General features: G+C 39.3%; 1 protein-coding gene across 5 annotated transcripts in view; it reads left to right on the plus strand.

Annotated features, from left to right (window-relative positions):
- The window catches only part of MYBPC1 (myosin binding protein C1), a 90,408-nt gene that overhangs the window by 35,189 nt on the left and 32,091 nt on the right, over window positions 1-23,128 (plus strand). For all 5 annotated transcript variants that reach the window (XM_038756535.1, XM_038756536.1, XM_038756539.1 and 2 more), the window contains 11 exons: window positions 172-289; window positions 2,214-2,265; window positions 5,207-5,263; window positions 8,004-8,167; window positions 8,944-9,076; window positions 11,130-11,254; window positions 15,189-15,294; window positions 17,718-17,884; window positions 20,020-20,182; window positions 21,577-21,683; window positions 22,445-22,578. In XM_038756535.1, the coding sequence (XP_038612463.1) occupies window positions 172-289; window positions 2,214-2,265; window positions 5,207-5,263; window positions 8,004-8,167; window positions 8,944-9,076; window positions 11,130-11,254; window positions 15,189-15,294; window positions 17,718-17,884; window positions 20,020-20,182; window positions 21,577-21,683; window positions 22,445-22,578 (1,326 nt within the window). The remainder of the gene's footprint in view (window positions 1-171; window positions 290-2,213; window positions 2,266-5,206; window positions 5,264-8,003; window positions 8,168-8,943; window positions 9,077-11,129; window positions 11,255-15,188; window positions 15,295-17,717; window positions 17,885-20,019; window positions 20,183-21,576; window positions 21,684-22,444; window positions 22,579-23,128) is intronic.

The following is a 23,128-nucleotide window of genomic DNA, read 5'->3' on the forward strand; positions in this document are numbered from 1 at the left end:
ATAACTATAACTACCTCCTTACTCTTATTCCAGTAGTAAGAGTAATTTACAATTACATCAACATCATTACAACACTTGAAAGAGTTATAAACATAATTATAACCATAATTCATTTTTAAAGCATTTCACCTGTAAAATATAACTGAAATGTATGTCTATTCTTTAATTCAGATGTATACATTTGAGATGCAAATCATCAAGGCCAAGGAGAATTATGCCGGAAACTACAGATGTGAAGTTTCATATAAAGACAAGTTTGACAGCTGCTCATTTGATCTCGATGTCAAAGGTGAAGATTCTTACATTTAGCCGGATAAATGTAAATTTTGAGTGATCTTTTTTGGTGTTAATTTTATATGTCTACTTAATTCTATAAAAAATAATGTCTTGAAAACTCTTTCTTTTAATTTCTGGTTTCAACAAACTTCCTGGGTATAGTAAGCCCCCTTTAAGTGGAATGTGCAAAATTTTATTTTCAATTCCAGATTCCTCTACTCTAAGGGGATATGAGTCCCAACCTTCTAATCTTCAGAAGACAGGGATCAAATTTGATGCCATCGAACCTAATTCTTCTAGTGCCTCTAGAGACTCCCTGATAGTAGCTTAGCCACTGTGAAAGTACTATCTCTTTCAAACCACTAGAGGAACATTTAATACCCTATGATGAGCACACAACGGGGGTGAGATTTGCCTAAGCGGTGATTGGATTCTGGATGGGCCTGGGAATTTTGTCAGATCTACTAACCCTAATAGAAGGTGTTGAACTGCGACATGCCAACGAACCCTGTGATTGACATCTGCTAGTCATGTGATGCAGTCTGAAGCCGGCCTGGCACCCGGCCCCAGTCCACTCCCCGCCAGTCGTATGACACAATCCACAAACGCCCCAGGTTCCCAGGAGGATTGACTGGACCCCAGAGACAGCATCCTCTGAGCCGGTGTCACAGAGCTTCCCTAAGGAGGACCCTGGCGGCTCCTGATAAGGGGATCAGCTCTGGATGAAGGGACCCAGGCCTCCCCGGGGACCTTGGCTGACTTTGAGATGTGGATCCGGGGTGGCCCAGTGGTGAAAATGGGGTGGGTGGTGGAAGGGCTGGGAGATTACTTAAGGATGATGCTCTTCTCCCATTTTCAATTATTTAGGAATTGATAGGAAGTCACCTTCCTTGCAACAAACACTGTGAATATATTGCAGCAATATTCCAAACCCAACTCTAGTAATCCAGATGCATACCTCATTCTGGGCCCTGGGAGCGAATTGGGTTTGACAGTGATCAGCACAAAAAAATCTCATTTGTATAAATAGGCATTTTTATGAATACCTATTTTCCCCATGGGCTTGAGTGAAACCCAGGTAACGGTGTATAAGGACAGGGAAGGCATCTTTGTGTACCTTCAAACGTGGAGATGTAGAATAAAAGGAAACTGCTACTCCCTCTCTCTACTTCTCTTTTTCTCTCTCTCCCTCTTTCTCCCCCTCTCTCCCTCTATTTCCCTGGCCTTTGAAATCTCAGTCGGGAACGGGATTAGTGCCAGGGCAGAGATATCTAATAGCTTAACTGCTATGGTTCAGTAGTTCAATAGCTACTGCCCAGCTAACATTAAATAGAGAAAGTTACATTCCCGTATAAGAGAATGTAGCTTTTCTTCTTTCTTATGTGGAGCAGAGCTGCTTGCCTGCAGAAGGTGGGCGGAATCTTGCCAAAATCAAGTTTCAAACAGGCTACTCTGTGGCATTTCTGAACTAAATTTTATATATTGTAACTCAGGTATTAACACTATATTTTAGGTAATTATTACATAAACTAGTTTACAAAACATTCTAGTTATAAAGGAAATACTGATAAATGAACTGAAGAAATTATACAGATAATATTCTATTCAGCGGACTGAAATTTATATAATTCCAAGAATGTGTTTCTCTCCATGATATTCCTCCAAGATCTGGCATCTCCATCAGTTTTCCCACCCTAATATCCATATCTATACCTCTAACATTTGTTGTGAGAGTAAGTCTGAGTCTTTCTCCCTCACTATGGGTCTAGGTGAATCTGAAACACTTTTAGCATTTTAGGACATACAACAATTTCCCATTGATATTCTTCCCAACCCTCACCTTCTTTTGCATGGGGAATTTTTTTTCTGTCCAAAGAAAATATATGTCAGTTCTTGGGTTTTGTGAATATTTATTTTGTCCCTTTTTTCTTTCAAAGAATCTACTGGAACAACTCCATCTATTGATATCCGATCTGCTTTCAAAAGAAGGTAACTGAAATGGGAGCCTGGGTAGTTCTAATATTTCCAGATGGAAGAATATCCTTCATTCTACCCACAGCTATCTATACAGTCCTATGAGCCAACCACATCAAATATTAAAAGAGGTGGCAGGATGAACTGAATGATATCACTGTAATTGACTGAAGGTTAGGTGAAGGCAAGGCACTTTCTTTCAAATGGAGCATATTCTGATGGATTTAGAATTCACTGGCCACAATGAAATCTCCCCAAAACATTTTCTGAAAGCATCATGCCCTATTTTTCTTGGAAAGACTCAAGTTCAATATGACTGCTTATGGTGCTTCTTCCATAGAAAGCTTGCTTTTTTCAATTACATGAGAACCTTTATTTCCAAAGGAGATTTATTGAATATCATGAGCTAAGGATAATTAGGTAATCAGCTAATATGCTATTTAAGGAAGCCCTACAGAAAACACAGCCCAGAATTAATTATTTACTACACAGAATTAGCTGAATGGGCAAGCATTATTTTAAGCATTGGGATAGATACAAGATCATCAGGTAGATGTAGCTTTGCACATCTACTTAAACAGGCTATTAATCTTATCTAACTAGAAGTTACCAAACCTTCAGTAGAATTTACCATCTGGTAAAATGACACAGAGTCCATAGAAAGTTCTCAGCACCTTTTAACAGTCCAGAGAAATATTATTCTGAATCTGAAGAACATTGAGCTTATTTGACATAATAAAGAGAATTGTAAATAGATAAAATACATTTTTAAGATAAGATTTTTGCAGTTGTGCCAGAACTAATACTGGACAGAAAATACATGGTGGAAGAAAGCTTTGAATTTAGAAAAAAAGGAGGGCAAGCTAGCAGTACCAAAACACAGCCACTTACTGCCATTCATTTGATTAGTGAAGATCATTTTTATATAGCAAGAAACTTTTTAATGAATTATGGTTTGCTTTACATTAAGTGTTTCTATACTTCATTTTCCTGAATGAAATCCAAAATGACCTCAAGTTTAAATGTTTTTTTAGTAGACTTTCCCTCTCAACATATCAATAAATCAAATACTTACTGAAGACATTAAGGATAATCTCTTAAACTTGAGGTCACTTCGAGGAACAAATTGTGTGGGTCTAAGTGTCACTTCACTTCTCTGTGCCTCAGTTACCTCATCTGTAAAATGAGGATTAGGTCTATGAGCCCCACATAGGACAATTACCTTGTATCTACCCAGCATGGCTCAGTGAAAAGAGCATGGGCTTTGGAGTAAAGGGTCATGGGTTTGAATCCCGGCTCTGCCAATTGTCAGCTGTGTGACTTTGGGCAAGTCACTTACCTTCTCTGTGCCTCAGTTCCCTCATCTGTAAAATGGGGATTTAGACTGTGAGCCCCCCGTGGGACAACCTGATCTTCTTATAACCTCCCCAGTGCTTAGAACAGTGTTTTGCACATAGTAAGCTTAATAAATGCCATCATTATTATTATTGCCCCAGCACTTAGAACAGTGCTTGGCACATAGTAAGCGCTTAACAAATACCAACATTATTATTATAAACCCATTCTAGTTTCCCTTTATTCTAGTTCAGGGTCCCTTGCCCATTGAAACCCAATATGCTTTTAAGATACATAAGAATGAATATTAGACAAATTTCAGAAAAAGATGTATGCATTTCAAGAGGTGTTTATCTCAAAATGCTTGGTTTTAAGATTTTTAAAAAATATTTTGAAACATTTTGTTAAATCATTGTTAAAATGTATACAGTACCAACACAACTGTAGACTTTTGCTCAAAACATAGAGGTGATATTTTTAAAAGCAGGTTGATTTTTTAATCAAGGTAAACAGAATTGCTTTCAATTTCAGCCTAAAAATGGTGGTCCTTAGGAATAATTGTGCAACTCAAGGGATTGTCAAATAATTCCCAGAAGGAGACTAATAATCAATCAAGCAGTCAATCCAACATATTTATTGAACTCTTACTGTTTGAAGAGCCAATTGTACCAATTATGTGGGAGACTACAACATAACAATATAAGCAGACACATTCCCTGCCCACAGTGAGCTAAATATCAAGACATATTTTTCTTCAGGGAAGTATATGAAGAGATGACTATTAACACCTCAATATAAGCAAAAAAGATTGCTTCTAGGTGTTTGTCAAAAATATTTACATTATAGCCCATAAATTTGTTTTTAATAAATCAGTGATATTTATTGAGCACTTACAGTGTGCAGACCCCTGCATTTAGCTCTTAGAAAAGTGTAGTAGAGTTGGTAAATATGATCCCTGCCCTCAGGATCCTACAATCTAGTGGACTGTTTTAAATATTTCCCTTTAAAACTGAAGGAATGCAACTTTAAATAAAACTGCTTTTGCTATCTTAAAAGTGTACAATATGATCATTATTTTTTCTTTTGATCATCCAGTACCTGATTTCTCCAGTCCATGACACACAAAGGTTAAGCTAGAGAATGAGGTGTTGTCTTAAGCATTTGACTGTAGCTTGCTTTGTTTAAAATAGCACAGTTCAATGCAAATCTCTGCCTCATCTGTATAACAGATCAACAAAGTCCTTTGTTTTTTCAAAGATAAGCTTTGGAACCAAAGCTATTGCAAAAACAAAGCACGTGGTGTTGAGTGGCTCAAATGTATTTGTGTTACTCAAATGTAACACAAATCTGGGCAAATTTATTTTGTAATCTACCAAAACCTGTCTTCTGAAATTACCAGACACAACACAAGCCTTTTGTGATTTCTTTCCACAAGAATGTGTAATGGAAATGTAAAACATCACTTGTGTGAAAAAGAATACAAGTTTGTGTTGATATGACCCAATTACCTGTGTGTGGATGTAAAATTGCATATTTGGTATAGCAAGAGTGTTTGCAATGGGTGATGTCTTTGTCTCTGCATTAAACCCAGATTTGCTTTTTTTTTTTTCATTAAAAACAGTGGTGAAGGCCAAGACGATGCAGGAGAACTTGACTTTAGTGGTCTCCTGAAGCGTAGGTGAGAACCAAAGGATGAAGTGAGGACCAGTGGATTGGAAACCTTTAGATGCTAAGAAAAGTCAAGAATGAATTTTTTTTATGAATTGTATTATCCTTTTTCATATGATTTTTAATTGCATTATTCAGTTAGATGAAATAGAAAAACATATTCAAAAATTTTGTATTAATATTCTGATGAGTTGTCATAGTTGGGGATGTCAATTTGAAAATTGAGACTGTGGTAAACAAATTTACACAGCAACTCTGATGTCTTTATTGAATAGGCAAACGTTTTAATAAATATTCTCATTACTGATCTGAAAGGCAATGACGCTGTCTGTCACAAGGTGTATTATCCAAAGTTAGACCATTAGCCCTTAAAATTAGTGTTCCTGGGTCAATCTTGAGCACTGTGATAGGTTTAGAGGAAGTTAAAATGGCTAAGCCCTTGAGCTGAGCTCAGCAATGCCAAGATAAATATATATATCTGTGTTATATTCTGGAAAAGAAAATAGGTCATATTATGTCAGTGTTGCTACCCTTTGATCCTTTGGTTCTTTTCATTTACATAACTTTAAAATGCACAGGCGAAGACCCTTTTTACATGAGCATGATTCTGCCCACCCAAGGTCTGAGGAGCAAAATCGTCTAAAGGTGTTTTGTGAATGTCATCTTTTGAAAGAACAGAAAATTATTTTCACCAGCACATGATTGATTGACTGACATGGGGTAATGACTGCACTGGACACTTCATAGCAATATCCTCTGGCTAGAACAGGCATGCTAAGGCACTGATTTAAATCAATCAACTGTATTTATTGAGCCCTTACCATGTGCAGTAAGTGCTTGGGAGAGTACAGTACAACGGAATTGGTAGACACGTTCCCTGCCCATGACAAGCTCACAGACTAGAGATGAGCTTACAGGGTAACAGTCGCTATTTAGCGAGGGTCTGATGCTCTGTCAGGCAATCTTCCAGTGGAAAAATTACCCTCCCATATGGGAAGTGTAGCATGGCCCCTGCACCTCCAGGTGGGTAATTTTGCTGCAAGCTGCAATATTCTGGAAATACTCCAGCCTTGAGACAGGCATGGACATGATCAAAGGAAAAACCAGATTGAGTAGAGAATAGTCAGTTCCCTCTTCACGTTTAGAATGGTGTTTGCCTTGATGAAGCCTCTGGCTAAACATCTAATGCTACTGTATAAAATATTATTTTGCTTCTCGGCACCAATAGTTACTAAGAGTCCTATCCTGGAAGACCTGTAAAAGGTTTCCACTAGTGTTTAACCTTCAAACTTTTTGTCAATTTTTCATTTTCTCCCTAAATGATTAAAAATGCTTGAATAGAAACCTTGTTCTGATTTTAATTGAATTCTTCTGGAATTTGCAGGGAAAGAAAAGTTTAGCTATTCATATCAATCAATCATTTATTGAGCGTTTACTATATGCAGAGCACTGTACCAAGTTCTTGGGAGAATACAATACAACAGAATTAGCAATGAGAGATAAATGAAAGGACCAATGTATATCCAATATGTCTCAATTTTTGGTTCTCTTCATTCCCAACTATCATTTTTAGTTTGTTTATTTACTGAGACAGCTTTCCAGTAAATGAATAAACTGTACTAATATAGTAAAATTGTTAGAGATATGACTGTCAAAGGATTTTCCTACTAATTTTGATTGCATGTGTTTTCTTTCAAATGTGCTAATGAGAAATGGTTGCCATTTCTTATTCTCTGTTATGGTATAATTCCTTCAAGATTTTAAGCTGCCCAAAATGTATATATTGCTTTTCAGCCATTGTTTTAGACCAACTTGTGGCTTTCACATCACCACTAAAATCCTTAAGCATAGAAACAAATTATTCAACCCCATCGTATTTGGTAAACCTTTGTAAGCTGTCTTACTTTCCCTTTCTGTATTTGAGAGACATATGCTAAACTATTTGCCTAGCTTTATTGAGTTAAATACACTCAGGAAAATTGAAAATCCAGCATCTGGGGAGAATTTCACCTGCTCCACTTAATTTGGATTCAGGGGCAGTTTTGCCTGAATTCTGGGAAGCTCACCTGAATATTCTCAGCTGCCAGAAGAAGCAGAATGTTGGGTGTGAGAGGAAAGAAAGAGAATGAAGTGTTCAATGATACCTGTGGCCATCATTTGCTAAATTTGGGGATATGATCTGCTGGAAATTTTGGTGGGCTAGTTAAAGTTTGAGCAGTTGGGTAGGTTGTGAAGCTTACTATAAGCATGTCTTAAAATATTTCATCCCTGTTTTAGTAATGGGACGGATAAACCCATTCAGTGTGTTTTGTAGGTATGTCCTGGTATGTTTTATTTCTGTCCTATGTCCAACTATTTCTACTGTGCTTTCATATTCGATCCTTGTGTTGCTTATAGAAACATGTAAAATCTTTTCACAAGTATCAGAAAGTAACTTCAAAATATCCTTCTAACTAAAATCCAAATGTATTTTCAGACTAAATGTAACTATTTGAATTTCTTGAACTAATTTATGTCAATCAAATATTCACCAAGTATACAACTACATAAACAACGTATGTAATTCGTGCTAAACAGTACCATGAAATATTTTTCAAAAAGCCAAATTCGACTTTCTATTTTAACTTCTCTTGGCCTTCAGCAAGATTTTTCATAGTCCATCTTGAAATTGAAATTCCAATCTTCCCTTTCTTTAGCACGCAGTGCCATCATTGTAACTAGGCTGCTTAACTTCTTTTTAACATCAATAGAGAGATTAAACAAGAAGAAGAACCAGAGATAGATGTGTGGGAGCTTCTAAAGAATGCCAATCCCAGTGAATATGAGAAGATTGCATTTCAATATGGAATCACCGACCTGAGGGGCATGCTCAAAAGGCTAAAGCGTATGCGCAGGGTAGAGAAGAAGAGTGCAGGTATGCAAGGAGAGCTTTTTAGTTTGTGTTGGCTTGCCTTTTGTTTAACATGGGATTTTGGATCTGGCACTGACCCAACCTAGTGGAAAATCACTGGACTGTGTGTTCAAAAATTCAGCTAAAATTGGGGTTTAACATTAATTTCAGAAATTTGAGGGCTTATTTTAGCTATTTAAAAAGTCCTGGGTGTGTGTGTGGTTGGGGCTGGGGGAGAGATTACAAGAATTCAGTTATCTTGGGGGTTTCTAGTGGTGATGCTGTGACAGGAGGAGATGGTGCACTGGAGGAGCTGAGGAAACGGGGATCCTCCCACCAGTGGGAGAATAGGATGTTCTGTTATTCACAGCAGTCCCATTAGCCCCTCTGTCTTCCTCCTGCACTTCTCCCCACTCCAAGCATGTTGTTAATCGCCACATCTTTTGCTGGGAAACACCATTTGCTATGTAGGTGGTACAAAACTAATGGTATGCTTTTAATTGGCATCTGATTAGGGGAGCAAATGTCTTTTTTTCCTGTAGTCTTCAGTTCCATTTGTACATTGTTTTTCATTTATCAGATTATATGAGAGCATCTGGTTCCAAGGAAACAGCAATAAAACCAAGCTAAATATACTCTTTCCTTATGTTACCTCCCATAAAATGAAAATGTCTCATGCATGTAAATTTTATGTAATTTGGAAAGCCTTATGCGTTATGTAGTTTTATTAAACGTAGCTATTGAAATGAAATTGCTTTCTACTTTTTTTTAATAAAACCTCTACTTTCTATTTCTACCAGCTTTTTCCAAAATTCTGGATCCTGCATATCAGGTGGATAAAGGAGGAAGAGTAAGGTTTGCTGTGGAACTGGCAGATCCAAAGGTGGAATTGAAGTGGTATAAAAATGGCCAAGAAATTCGACCCAGTACAAAGTAAGTGCTTTTATTTGTCACCATTAGCACCATCATTAATCAATTAATCATACTTATTGAGCATTTACTGTGTGCAGAGCACTGTACTAAGTGCTTGGGAGAGTACACTATAACATATTCCCTGCCCAAGAAGAGCTTACAATCTAGAGGAGGAGACAGACATTAATATAAAGAAATTATGGATACGTACATAAGGGCTTGGGTGGGGCGATGAATAAAGGGAGCAAATCAGGTTGACACGAAAAGGAATGGGAGAAAAGGAAATGAGGGCTTAGTCAGGGAAGGCCTCTTGGAGGAGATGGGCCTTTCAAAGAGACTTTGAAGGTGGGGAGAGTGTTCTTCTGTCAGCTCTGATGAGGGTGGGTGTTCCAGGCCAGAGACAGACCTTGGATGAAAGGTGTACAGTGAGATAGATGAAATCGAGGTCCAGTGAATAGGTTGGCATTAGAGAAGCTAATTGTGTGGGCTGGCTTGTAGTCGGAAAGCAGTGAGGTGAGGTAGAGGAGCTAAGGTGCTTGAGTTCTGGTATGCAGAGACCGGTATTAGGCCTCAGGATAGTTAATCAGTGATAATTACTGAACGCTTACTGTGTGCAGACCACTGTACTAAGCCCTTGGGAAAGTACAATACAGTAGAGTTGGTAGACCCCAACGCTCCCTACAAGGAGCTTACAGTCTCAGAAGATGCTTACAGGCATGTTTTCTGGCCCGAAGCCTTTAATAGTATTTTTATGATGTTTAATTTAGGTTTACAATACCTACTTGATAGTTATAAACTATTTCAGTCCTTATGCAGTTCATTCATTCAATCAATCGTATTTACTGAGAGCTCACTGTGCAGAGCACTACATTAAGCACTTGGAAAGTACAACTTGGCTACAGAGACAATCCCTACCCAACAATGGGCTAACAGTCTAGAAGGGGGGAGACAGACAACAAAACAAGCAGACAGGCATCAATAGTATCAATATAAATAAATAGAATTATAGCTATATACACATCATTGATAAAATAAATAGAATAATAAAAATGTACATATATACACAAGTGTGACAGAAGCCTCAGGCCCGCTAATCCCATTTGTCCCCAGATGCCTGTAGTCTCAACAATCTGAGTTTTTCAGTACTGTATATATTTTGTAGATATTTTCAGTAATCCATGGTTTGCTAGGGGAACCTGGTATAAAGGTTTTATTAATGGTGACTTTTCAAGCTATACTTCCCACTCTAAAACAGCCCCAAAGGAAAACATAATATGATCATCCCTATGTTTTTTTTAGCATTCCATCCTCTATCACGAACATACATTGCTCTTGAAATGTTGAGTTTCTGAGAGGGTTTTCTTCCAATAGTAATAATGAATGCTGAGGAGTTTTTTTTTACTTTTCTGCTGTTATTGCCAGATGAACTCATCTGGAAAGCAGGTTACAAAATATTTAATGTTTCTGCTCATTTCCCATTATTTTCCTTCACCTCGATGCCCGCTTTGTTAGGAAACACTGATCAGAGCTATTCCTCAAATGCAGTACCATCCTCCAGCCTCTAAGTATTAGACTTTGTGGTAATGCCATGAATTTATTTAAAAACATAATCCTTGTTGAATGGACAGGATCATACAATAATGAAATGGAAACATTGGAATAACTACAGAGATGATAGATTTTTGGTTTGCTCTGGAAACCTCAATTTAATATTTTTGTTTGTGGTTTTGAACTTTGAATATTATCTATGAAAACTGATTTAGAATTAAATGCAAATGTAATTGCATCACTCTTGAACAAAAGTGTACAATCAGGTATGTGCTATTTTTTGAAGTGTTCAGTAGCAAGAAACAATAGCAGTGTAAATGCACTCAGAATATATCTGAAGTCCTGGACATTATGCTGTGAGAATTACTTAAGTGGAAAGCAAAAACACAACTGCTGGTTGCACTGTTCAAGATCCCCGAAATTTGAGCCGAAATACTAACCAGCTTATTCCTGATTCTTATTTTAAGGGAGAATAAAACTTAATGATTTTATGAATTTGAGCTTGCTGTGTTTCTCTTTGCCATAGATACATCTTTGAACACAAAGGTAACGAGAGGATATTGTTCATCAACAACTGCACCTTGGCAGATGATTCTGAATATTATGTGACAGCTGGGGATGAGAAATGTTCCACCGAACTCTTTGTAAGAGGTAAAAATTTATTAGCTCACTTGTTTCCTCTGTTTCAAAGCATCTGTTTCTCACTCTGTATTAGTTGGTGCCCAAAGAGTTGTTCCTCCAGGCAAATCACATTAGGGCCATTAAAGCATTGTGAAAGGCAGTGTATGGCCTAGTGGAAAGAACAAGGCGAGAGTCAGAAGACCTGGGTTCTAAACCTGGTTCCACCTCTAGCCTGTTGTGCCACCTTGAGCAAAGTCATTCAACTTCTCTGTGCCTCAGTTTACACATCTGTAAAATGGAGATTCAATACCTGTTCTCCTTCTCTCTTAGACAGTGAATCCCATGTGGGCCAGGATTGTATCTCCCCTAATTATCTTGTGTCTACCCTGGTGTTTAATACAGAGTTTAGCATGTTGTATGTGCTTATAAAATACCATTATTAGTATTATTATTATTTTGGGGGGTTCAGTACAGAGGCTCAGGCTGTTTTAAGTAACCTAGATGTTGTCCAGTTGATCAGGGGTGTCAATTGATCCCAGAGTGTCAACACTACAAAATGATATTGTGAAAGAATTACAAGTTACCCAACTGCGTGAACGGGACTTAAAGTGCTCACTGTGAACTGTTGGGTCCTTTGCTTTCCCGTGTTCTCTAGTCTAATTTACTGGCAAATTTCCCTGAAGTCAGAAAAGAGCATTGGTTGGCAGCAGCCCAGCAATTGAGCGTGCCAAAAGCCTATTTGTAACTGAGACACTTAAGAACAGGAGCATTGTAATTTTCCTGGCATGTGCATTTAGTTGTCAATTTGGTTTTCAAGTAAAAAAGCAGTGTGTGAACAGTAGAGGCCTGTATCATCAGGTTTGGCTTAGAGCAGGAAGTCTCAAGTGAGTTTTATAAATTCTTCTTCATCAGATAATCCACCACAAAGTCATTCTGATGAAATGAGAGAATTTTACAATTTCATACTTCTTTTTGAAAAGGACAACCATCCACATCCACTCCCACTCCTCCAGCACCACAGAAGAGACACTGACCTCTCCCAGCTCTCCATGGAGAGAGGCATGCAATCCAAGACCCTTAAAAATACTAAATCCACTCACGAATTCAAACTTGCCCCCAAACCCTTCACTTGCACACACACGTAGATTTATATATATATATATAAATATATATGTGTGTATACACACACACACACACACACACACTCACTCACAAACCTCTAGTGTTTCTGTCTCTTGGTCTTTTGTTTTCCTTCTCCTTTAATTACTCCACTTGTCTTAATGATGATGCAGCTAAGACTTCAAAGGATGGGCTTTTTTGAAGGACTCGATTTGGTGGCAGAAACTGGGAAGGGCTGGCATTTAATAGTAATTATATTCATTATTATGATATAAGTGCTATGCATATGAGCGGAGCACTGGGATAAATACAAGTTTATTAGATTAGACACAGTCCCTGTCCCACATGGGGTTCATAATCTAGTGTATCCTTATTTTAGAGAAGCAGCGTGGCTTAGTGGAAAGAGTCCAGGCTTGGGAGTCAGAGGTCATGGGTTCTAATCCTGGCTCCTCCATTTGTTTGCTGTTTGACGTTGGGCAAGCCTCTTAACTTCTCTGTGCCTCAGCTAGCTCATCTGTAAAGTGGGGATTAAGACTGTGAGCTCCATGTGGGACAACCTGATTACCTTGTATCTACCCCAGTGCTTTGAACAGTGCTTGGCACATAGAAAGTGCTTAACAATTACCATAATTATTATTATTATTTTACAGATGAGGAAACTGAGGCCAAGAGAGGTTAAGTGAATTGCCCAAGATCACACAACAAGTCAGCCTCTTGACTGTTGACTCCCAGTTCCAAGCTCTTTCCACTAGCCCACACTGCCTCCCCAGTCCTTAAAACAGACTGGGGAGTGAAGTATTCAAGTAGATTGAATGTCAGAGTTGAAAGACAGTGAAGGGTCAAGGATAATAATGAGACTGTGGGCTTCTGAGGCAGAGATGATGATGGTACCGACTGTGATCGGAAAGATAGAAAAAGGAGAAGATTTGGTGGGAAGCACGAATTATTTTGGTTTAGATGTTTTAAACTTGACATGTCTGTGGAACATTCAAGTGGCAATGTCCTGGAGGCAAGAAAAGAAGCAGGACTGCAGATTAAATGAATTAAATTTTGGAGATGTTCACCTAGAGGTACCTGAAACTATGTGAGTAGATAAACTCCCCAAGAGAGTGGGTGAAGAACAAGAACAAAGCCTTACAGTGCATCCACAATTTAAGGATGAGAGACTACATAGTAGTCTCTCTATTAAATAGTAAATAATTAGTCAAAGAAACTGAGCTGTAGGTAGGAGGGGACCATATGGAACATATGTCGGTAAAACCAAGGCGTGGTAGTGTTTCAAGGAGGAAGGAGTGAACTCCTCTGTAGATTGTGCAGCATGGCTTAGTGGAAAGAGCACGGGCTTGGAAGTCAGAGGTTGTGGGTTCTAATCCAGGCTATGCCACTTGTCAGCTGTATGACCTTAGGCCAGTCACTTCACTTCTCTGTGCCTCAGTTCCCTCATCTGTAAAATGGGGATGAAGACTGTGAGCCCCACATGGGACAACCTGATTACCTTGTATCTACCCCAACGCTTAGAATAGTGTTTGGCACATAGCAAGTGCTTAACAAATACCATCATCATTATTATTATTATTGCGAGCTCCTTGTGGGCAGGATATGTGTCTAACAACGTGTTCTCTCCCAAGTGCTCAGGAGCGTGCTCTTCACACAGTAAGCAACCAATAAATACCATTGATTGATTGATTGATTGATGGAAGGGGTGGTTCATATTGTCAAAGGCAGCCTAGCTTCTGAGGGGAATAAGGGAAGTCAAAGCCATAAACTGCAAGGGTGGACAAAAGCAAATTTTAAATGATACTCTGCACTATTTTTAGAGATTAATTCAATTCACATAATAGAAAAAATGGTGATATTTATTAAGCACTTATTATGTACCAAGCTCTGTAATAAGTGTTAGGGTTAAATACAAGTTAATCAGATCAGACACTGTCCCAGCCCCTCACTGAAAGGAGAAAGGAGAACAGATATTGAATCTCCATTTTACAGATAGGAAACTGAGACACAGAGAAGTTAAGTGACTTGCCCAAAGTCACACGGCAGAGCCAGAATTAGAACCCAGATTTTCTGACTCTCATGCCCGTGTTCTTTCCACCAGGCATGCTGCTACCCATGCGTCACATGTAAAATTTATACATGTGCTTCACCATATAATTTACCCCAATAAAAGTTGTTTGCTCTCCATAGACTTCATTTTTGATCACAAACTTATGTATAGGGCCTAGAACCCATTCAATAAACGCAATTGAATGACCAACTCATACCTTGTACCTACCTAGCACTTAGTGCAGTGCTTGCCACCTAGTAAGTGCTTAACAAATATCATAAAAAAAAGTAAGGGACTCTTCATCTCATTGCTTCAGTCAGATAAGTCTTGATATTTGGGACTTTGTGGCCTGTCCGTCCAGTTGCTGATACAAAGCAATAAAATCCCAGCCCAAGGTTTTCATTTCTTCAAGATGGGGACAGGTTATGTTCAATCCTCCCCCGCTCCAAATGTCCCGATCAATTCTCACGCTTGCCAAAGTGATGCTTGAAATTGTGTATCATGAACTTAAGAATGGTTCTGAGTGAAGAGCCGTGAGTCCTGGGTTTAAAAAAACATGAAGGAATGAAAGAGTGAATTTTTGAGTACTTACTGTGTGCAGAGCAATGTACTGAGTGTTTGCGATAGTACTTTATAAGAAAGTTGGTAGACATATTCCCTGACCAAAATGAACAGTTAATTAAATAAGTTATAATTTACCTCGTAAAATGTATGTTTTTCTGAAGTTTTAAAAGGATAATTCTAATCAGGCATTGTTTTTTTGAAATTATTAATTTTAAAATTATTTCTTTACAATAGAGCCTCCAATATTGGTGACTAAGCACCTGGAAGATACCAATACCTATTGTGGTGAGAGAGTAGAGTTAGAATGTGAAGTGTCAGAAGAGGATGCCAACGTGAAATGGTAAGCAGCTCTCATTAGAAGTATACAATTTAAACATTTTTCATTGAAAAGCCATAAAAGAAAGCAAATATGAGCTATTCTCCATCAGCAATAGAGTAAAGCAAGGTGTACAGTCCTCAAATGGCTCTCTATTGCCATATTCTGAAACACACAAGGAGCCTGGGAGTCATGTGAAAGTATGGCTCTGTTCTCCAGGAAAATACTTGCAAAGGTTAGGAATTTACATTAGGAGTTCTTCAAACAGGTCATCTAATGCCGAAGATTCTGGTTACTGAACTCAGGTGACTGACTGCATGTAAATAATTAACAGCTTTTCAGTATTTTAGTGCAGTGCCTATCAGACTGACAAGCCCAAACAACACCCGGATATGTAAGAGCCTTCAGCAGGATTTAACACACTCAACAATTTTCATGAGGAAGTTCTTCAAATTCAGCCATGTTGCCACTGGCCTGACATTTTAATTAACAAAGAAATAAAAACTCAGTTTGAGAGGACCAGTACGCTCTGTCCTGCTATAATATGTGTTTCCACCACTAATTTTGGCTAAAACATTTTGGAGAAGTAGGAAATGTCTACCCAACTCTTACGGTGTCATTAGAAACAACTTGTTCAGATGTACTCAGCATCATACTGAGTGAAAACTACAGCATGAGTTTTCCTTAATGTAGGGTTTTGGCAAGAACATAACCACTGATTATAGAAGTGAAATATGCTCTTTGGAAAGTTAGCAGAACATGGTTGCATCATAACAACTGTCCAAACTATAGGACTAGAGAAAGATCATAGTGTCAAAAATATTTCTATGATGCCAGACTTGCACAAAATAGAGATGTCATGTAATTTCTTGAGCAGCTTCTCCAATGTTGAGTATGTTGCTAATTAGGAGCACTACTGAAGATCTTAGAGGCGGAAAGAAGGAGAAAGAGGGAAGGGAGACTAATAAGCCTTTAAAAAGTAATTATTTTAGTAAGGTGTTAGCATGTTAGAAAAAGTTGCATTGATAAGAGTGATTTATGGGAAGATATTTCATATTTCCCTAGATTTTGGTCAAACTATAAAGGGCAGAAAACTACACCAAGCATAGAAAAAGGCAAACACATGAGTTCAACAGGGGACTTTATGGAGTATAAGATAAAGTCTGAGGCTTGCTAATCTGTAACTTGGTTAGTGCTAATTGGTTAGTATTTGCAGCATGGCATAATGGATAGAATATGGGCCTGAGAGTCAGAAGGTCATGGGTTCTAATCCTGGCTCCACCACTTATCTGCTGTGTGACCTTGGGCAAGCCACTAACTTCTCTGTGTCTGTTACCGTAACTGTAAAATGGGGATTAAGACCATGAGCCCCACATGGGACAGGGACTGTGTCCGACCCAATTTTCTTGTATTCCTCCCAGCACTTAGTACAGTGCCTGGCACATAGTAAGCACTTAACAAATACTATAATTATTATTATTACTATCTGACTGATGGGGAAATCTGCCTGTTGAGTCCCTAGCACCAATGTGAAAGGATGCAGGAGAAAACGGGGGGAGGTGGTAAGCAGTTTGAATGCAATCTGGAAGGTGGTTGAGCTGAGTTTCCCTCGTTGCCACTTGCCCCAAACTGGAGCTCAGATTCTGTCTCCAGCCCCGTGGGGGTGGGGAGAGGAAGAGCAGTAGTTCAGGAAACGAGCAGGGACTGCTGTGGAAACTCCTCCAGAGGGGAGATATTAATCCCCAGGAGATGCAGGGACTTGCCGCTCTGAACATCTGATAGCCCACCCCTGACCTGACTGCAGAAGGTCCCTAACCCACCTCATCCCCCAGCGTGGCTCAGTGGAAAGAGCACGGGCTTTGGAGTCAAAGGTAATGGGTTCAATTCCCTGCTCCGCAAATTGTCAGCTGTGTGAATTTGGGCAAGTCACTTAACTTCCCTGTGCCTGTTACCTCATCTGTAAAATGGGGATTAAGATTGTGAGCCCCATGTGGGACAACCTGATCGCCTTGTATCCCCACAACGCTTAGAACAATGCTTTGCACATAGTAAGCGCTTAACAAATACCATCATTATTATTCTCTTTTTTAGCAATGAGGGGACTGAGCCCTAGTACACCTAAGGGGGAATAATTGCTTTGATAAACTACCTTGAAAATGGTTAATTTGGAGGAAATTCACAAAACAGACTAATAAAGTTGGATTGGCTCTGTGGTATTGTCTTTGGATGTGCATGGTATGGTAGGAACTCCTGGTCCCTTTTTGGTCTTTCCAGCCTCACCTAGACTCATTAATAAATTTCACCTGTGGAAGTTAAACATAAATGTAAAGGATAATAACTATTCTGGTTACCTTGTTTGAGTTAGAGATCGACAGACCGTTCATTTTTCAATTCTCACACCAATAATTTTCCTATGTAATGCAGCACAATTTCTCATCTTTAATTAGGTTTAAGAATGGCGTGGAAATCGACACTGGCCCAAGATCTAGATATAAAGTTAAGGTTGATGGGAAGAGGCACATTTTGATCATAGATGATGCAACGAAGTCTGACAGTGCAGAATATTCAGTAATGACAACAGGAGGACAATCTTCTGCTAAGCTTAATGTCGACTGTAAGTGTATCTTTCCCACCGAGGTCCTACATTTTGCCTAATAAGTCATATGTCTTTCTTTAAAGTCAGGAAAATGTGGTTTGAAAATTTCTATTTGCCTCTTGCTTATCTCAAAATTGATTAACTGAGGCTTTTCAGAAAGAACTTCCCAATCAACCCAAGCCTTCTCTGTTCTCCCTTCCTTATGATGCTAAAGCTAAAGTGGAGGATGAACAGCCTTTCCTTGGCACAAAATGAGGTTCCAAAAAGGAATAAATTAGACACGGAAGCCAAAACTTCTGTCAGGGTGTTTTTGGTTACTCAAAAAAATTCATAAATCCATTACAATCAGAACCATTTGGGAAAAATGGGATTTTATTGAGCTGTTATGAAATTGAAGGTAATTTGAAGGTCTTTGTGCTAATTTACAACATATCCACTCATTAATAGATCATCTGGCATTTAATGAGCCTCCTGAGTGCAGAATGCTTGTTGTGGGCTTACACCTCCAGTAGAGTAGTGAGTTTTATTATTCAACTTCAAGAGGTATAGGAATCCCTTTAACCCACAAAGAGTTCATTAAGGCACCTGTAAGAGTCAATTACTATTAAGTCTTTGTCTATTCAAGAAATAATATGTTTCAAGAGAAGCCATGTCCAGGGGATTATGAAAATTATAACACCAGTTAATGTCGTAAATCTGAACATTGGCAAAATTATAATGATGCCTGGCTGATATGGGATGCTGAAGGCAGGAGGAGAGTTGCCCACTGCCAGGGCTGTGGCCACTATAACAGTTGCCCTAGATGGGCTCAGTTGGGGAGCCTTGGCCAAATTCCTCCAATCCCTCGGCTGTGAGTCAGACACTGAGAATGGAAAGGTGGGGTGAAGGTGCCACAAGTCACCTTCGTCCAGTCCACATCCTCTCCCTCCCACTGCTTTTCCTCACTTCTGCCATCCAAACTGGGCAGTGGCAGTGAGGAAAGTTTATGGGGGAGGAGTGAGGGGTGAGTGTTTCTGCCAGAGGCACACATAGAACCAAGTAGAGTTCTCCCTATTTGCCCGTTAACATCCAGAAATTTAGGGGTGGTGTGGGAATGGATCTCAAGTGCCGTGACTCCCAAGCCTCATTGCCTTTTGTGAGGGCCAGAGGAAGGAGGCAACACAGGTTGTGTAACTTGACAAGGCCCTGTTGAAAACAAACTGACTGAAGAGATTGGTGCAATCTTCCTCAAGGCAGGACTACTTCCTTACAGAAACCCAGCCCCAGGGTGGACTGACCTCTTGAATGGGCAGTCTTGCACTTAGGAGCTAGAGAGAAGAGGCTTGCCAGCTGCCAGCTGCAGAGCAGTGCTACCCAGTCTGAAGGAGCAGCCGTGGTGGCACACAATGGAGAACCAACCTAAGTCCACTTCTAAATACTCATCATTCCCAACTCCAGGCCTGTTACAGAGTTCTGACTGGCTCTGCCTCTCATTATCATAGTAATATACTTTAAACACTCTGTAATAATTCAGGAATATACGACAGTCATTATAACTTGATATCATGATGTTTGACAATTCTAAGGAATTCCTTCGCTGATGTTCCAATTCCCACATCCTACCTCTGGCCTGGAACGCCCTGCCTCCTCATATCCGACAGACAATGACTCTTCCTCCACTCCAAAGCCTTACTGAAGTGCACATCACTTCCAAGAGGCCTTCCCTGACCAAGCCCTCCTTTCCTCTTTTCCCACTCCGTTCTGTGTTGCCCGGACTCACACCCCCATCCCAGCCCACAGCACTTATGTACATCTCTGTAATTTATTTATTTATATTTATTTTGATGTCTGTCTCCGTTTCTAGGCTATAAGCTTGTTGTGGGCAGGGAATATGCCTATTTATTGTTATAGTGTACTCTCTCAAGTGCTTAGTACAGTTCTCTGCACACAGTAAGTGCTCAATAAATACTATTGAATGAATGAATGCAAATAATGAACCCAGCTGTTCCACTAGGTTGTAAGCTCTTGAAGGCAGGGATTGTGTCTACTAACCCTGTCATACTCTCCCAAGATCTTAGTAGAGTGCCATTTGCATAGTAAGTGCTCAATGACTACCACTAAGTTTTAAACCCATAGTTTCTGTACTATACTGAATAACATCTCCTTTTCTCTAGTGAGACCCCTGAAGATAGTGCAGCCCCTTACAGATACTACTGTGAAACTTGGGAAAGAAATCAGTCTGAGGTGTGAGCTTTCTGAAAACATAACAGGAAAATGGACCAAAAATGGTCTACCTATTCAACAGAGTGACCGGTTAAAGATACAGCATAAAGGAAGGTAGGTCAAGGGTTGACTCATCCTTATCCTTACTAAATTTCTCTGGTTCCTGCTTTGCAAATACCATGTGGGTCATTGATCGTGCCTACATATATAAGCTGTCTCTGATTCAAGTAATAGTTTCCCTAACCAGAAAGATCACTTGTTTATTCAGTCTTTGTTCTGTCCAGGGAGAGAATGTGAGGGGAGAAGTTTGATTTGGACAGGGAAAGGATGAAGTTCCATCCTGAAAGATACTTAGTTCTAGCTAGGGAGGAGCAGAACAACTTCTAAAAAGATGGATATCCTGAAACCTTTAAAAAAGGACTCTCCCAAGTCCATTTTCAGACAGTATTTGAGCCATAGAGTAAGTCTGGAATCAGGTAAACGATGTGGCAGTCTGGAATATGAACCAAGTATGGCTAATATGAATAACTGTAGGTGGTTTGGTTTCCTATGGTGCCCTTTACTGGAATAGTAAGTTTTAGTTCTTTTTTGTTAGAACCTGAACCCCTACAGGGTACCAACTGAAATACCCTACCCACCCCTACTTTCACTACACATATTATCCTTCCATGTCTTTCCCTGTAGTCCCTTCACACATCTTCATACATAGCTACATATGCTTCTGTGCACGCATGCATGCACACACACACACACCCCCCCCCCACCGCAACAAAATCCACACACCAGACTGCAGCATTCTTGTGGTGGAACAGATGCAGTAAAGAAAATGACAAAAGAAAACAGCTTCTGGAAACCTCAAAGACTGGGAAACCCGTCTCCTGTTTCATGCTTTTACTGATCCCTCCTGGAATTCGCATCTGTTTCCCTAAAGTTTTGTACCCTTTACTGTGCCTGAAGTCCCCACTGGGTTCATCATTTACAGCCTTGGTGTTCATGGATGTGTGAGTCTCCCTGAAAGAGAATCTCTATCACACTTGTTCTGTCGAAAAAGAGTAATTTTTTTATGCTATTAAGCACTTACTACATGCTAGGCACAGTACTAAGTGCTGGGTTAAGTGCAAAGTAATTAGTTTGGACACAATCCATGTCTCACATGGGGCTCATAGTCTTAATTCCCATTTTACAGATGAAGTAATGAGACACGGAGAAATTGTGGCTTGCCCAAGGTAGTTGAATGGCAGAACCAGGATTTGAACCCAGATCCTTCGGACTCCCAGCCCCCTGTTCTGTCCACTAGGCCATACTGCTTCTCATTCATCTTAGCTCTGATGAAATTATAGCACTGTAGACTTTTTCTGTTGTGGCTTTCACTAGTTTTGAAATAATATGAAACAAAAATCCGTAAATATGTGATTTTTTAGTTTTATTGACTCTTAAAAACAAGTGAAGCAATATACTGGATACTACTACAAGCAATATAACTGGATTTCATTTTTCAATTTTCATAGAATCCACAAGTTAATTATAAGCACCTCTGCAGTTGAAGATGAGGGCGAGTATGTCTTTATTCCAGATGCCTACTCAGTTACTTTGTCAGCAAAAGTTCACGTCATAGGTGAGTTTATAGAGAGTGCCATTATTACAAGGGTTATTTTTATCTTCTACCTCCAAAATATTTTGGTAATGTGTGAAGTTTTATTTTCACATTTCAACCGCACTTATTTGGATCCTTACTGGCATGTTCACACCCTTCATTTGGAACACATAGGCGATCATTTTCGTTTGTGTACTGCGGTTGAATTTGCAGGGTTGATATTGTGGTTTTAACTGCTCAAGTCCATTTGTTTCATTTTGTATGTGTTCTGGGGTATGTGTGAACAACAAACTACCAATTAGTGTAATCTGAGACTGGTTCAGTGTTCTATCATGGTCCATTGTAGTTTTATGTTTCTAAGTGGTGCTTATGGGTTGCTGATTTGAATGCATCATATTTCAAGGAAAGAGAAAGTGTTCCTCAACTTCCTGAATTTCCACAGCTCCAGTTTGTTCTTGGACCCAATTAGCTACATGTATGAGATTATTCTGTGAAAACCTCATAAAGCAGGCACAAAGAAGCCTGCAATGCAATGATGAGCCAAATTCTCATTCAATCTATCAGTTATAGTCTTTGACATTCTATGTATTATTACATTGTTGATCATTTCCTCCATTTGATTTATTAAATGCTCTGATGTCAGTGTGAGACCACTTATACCTTCCCAAGACTCCAGCATCATTTATTAGAGCATGCAAACCCCAAGTCACTGGGGGTTTTTTCCTGAGGATGTCTCTCTCAGTATGGCTGTCTAACTACAAAAATTATGTTTGATATTTTAGATCCTCCCAAACTCTACTTGGATGGTCTCGATGCTGACAATACAGTGACAGTAGTTGCAGGAAGCAAACTTCGTCTTGAAATCCCAATTACTGGAGAGCCACCTCCAAAGGCTATATGGAGCAGAGCAGATAAGGTCTTATGTTTATGTTGGATCCATTTCTCTGTGTTGAAAAATTTCCTTTAATGTTAGGAATAAAGGAGGAAAAGAGATAAGCTGTGTCAAGGAATTGCACTAAACTCTTGGATAAGTTCAACAGAAGCAGGACACATGCCCTCAAGAAGCTTACAATTCAATGGGGAAGATATTCAGAATATTTACAAATAGAACAAGGTTCAGATATGGGCTAGAAAGAACCTGCTGGGATAAAATAGAAAAATAAATGATAGCATGTAAAATTGAATATATTTGTCTATATGACTCAGGGTGTTAGAAATTGATCAGGGAAAGCTTACTGAAAGAAGTGGGATCTTCAGAGAGTTGAGGGTTGGGGGGGTGCTGAAGTCTGATGGATTGGATGAAATGAGAAGGACATTTTGGCTAGGAGAAGAGCCTGAGCAAGGAGTTGAAGCGGGAGAGTCAAGAATGGGTCACAGTTAGATGGCATTGGGTCGAACAAAGAGTGCAAGCAGGGCGATGGAGAGCTGATATGGAAAATGGTGAGGAGCCTAGAAGTCAATAAAGT

Source organism: Tachyglossus aculeatus, chromosome 14, assembly GCF_015852505.1.
Source record: "Tachyglossus aculeatus isolate mTacAcu1 chromosome 14, mTacAcu1.pri, whole genome shotgun sequence".
Taxonomy (NCBI): domain Eukaryota; kingdom Metazoa; phylum Chordata; class Mammalia; order Monotremata; family Tachyglossidae; genus Tachyglossus; species Tachyglossus aculeatus.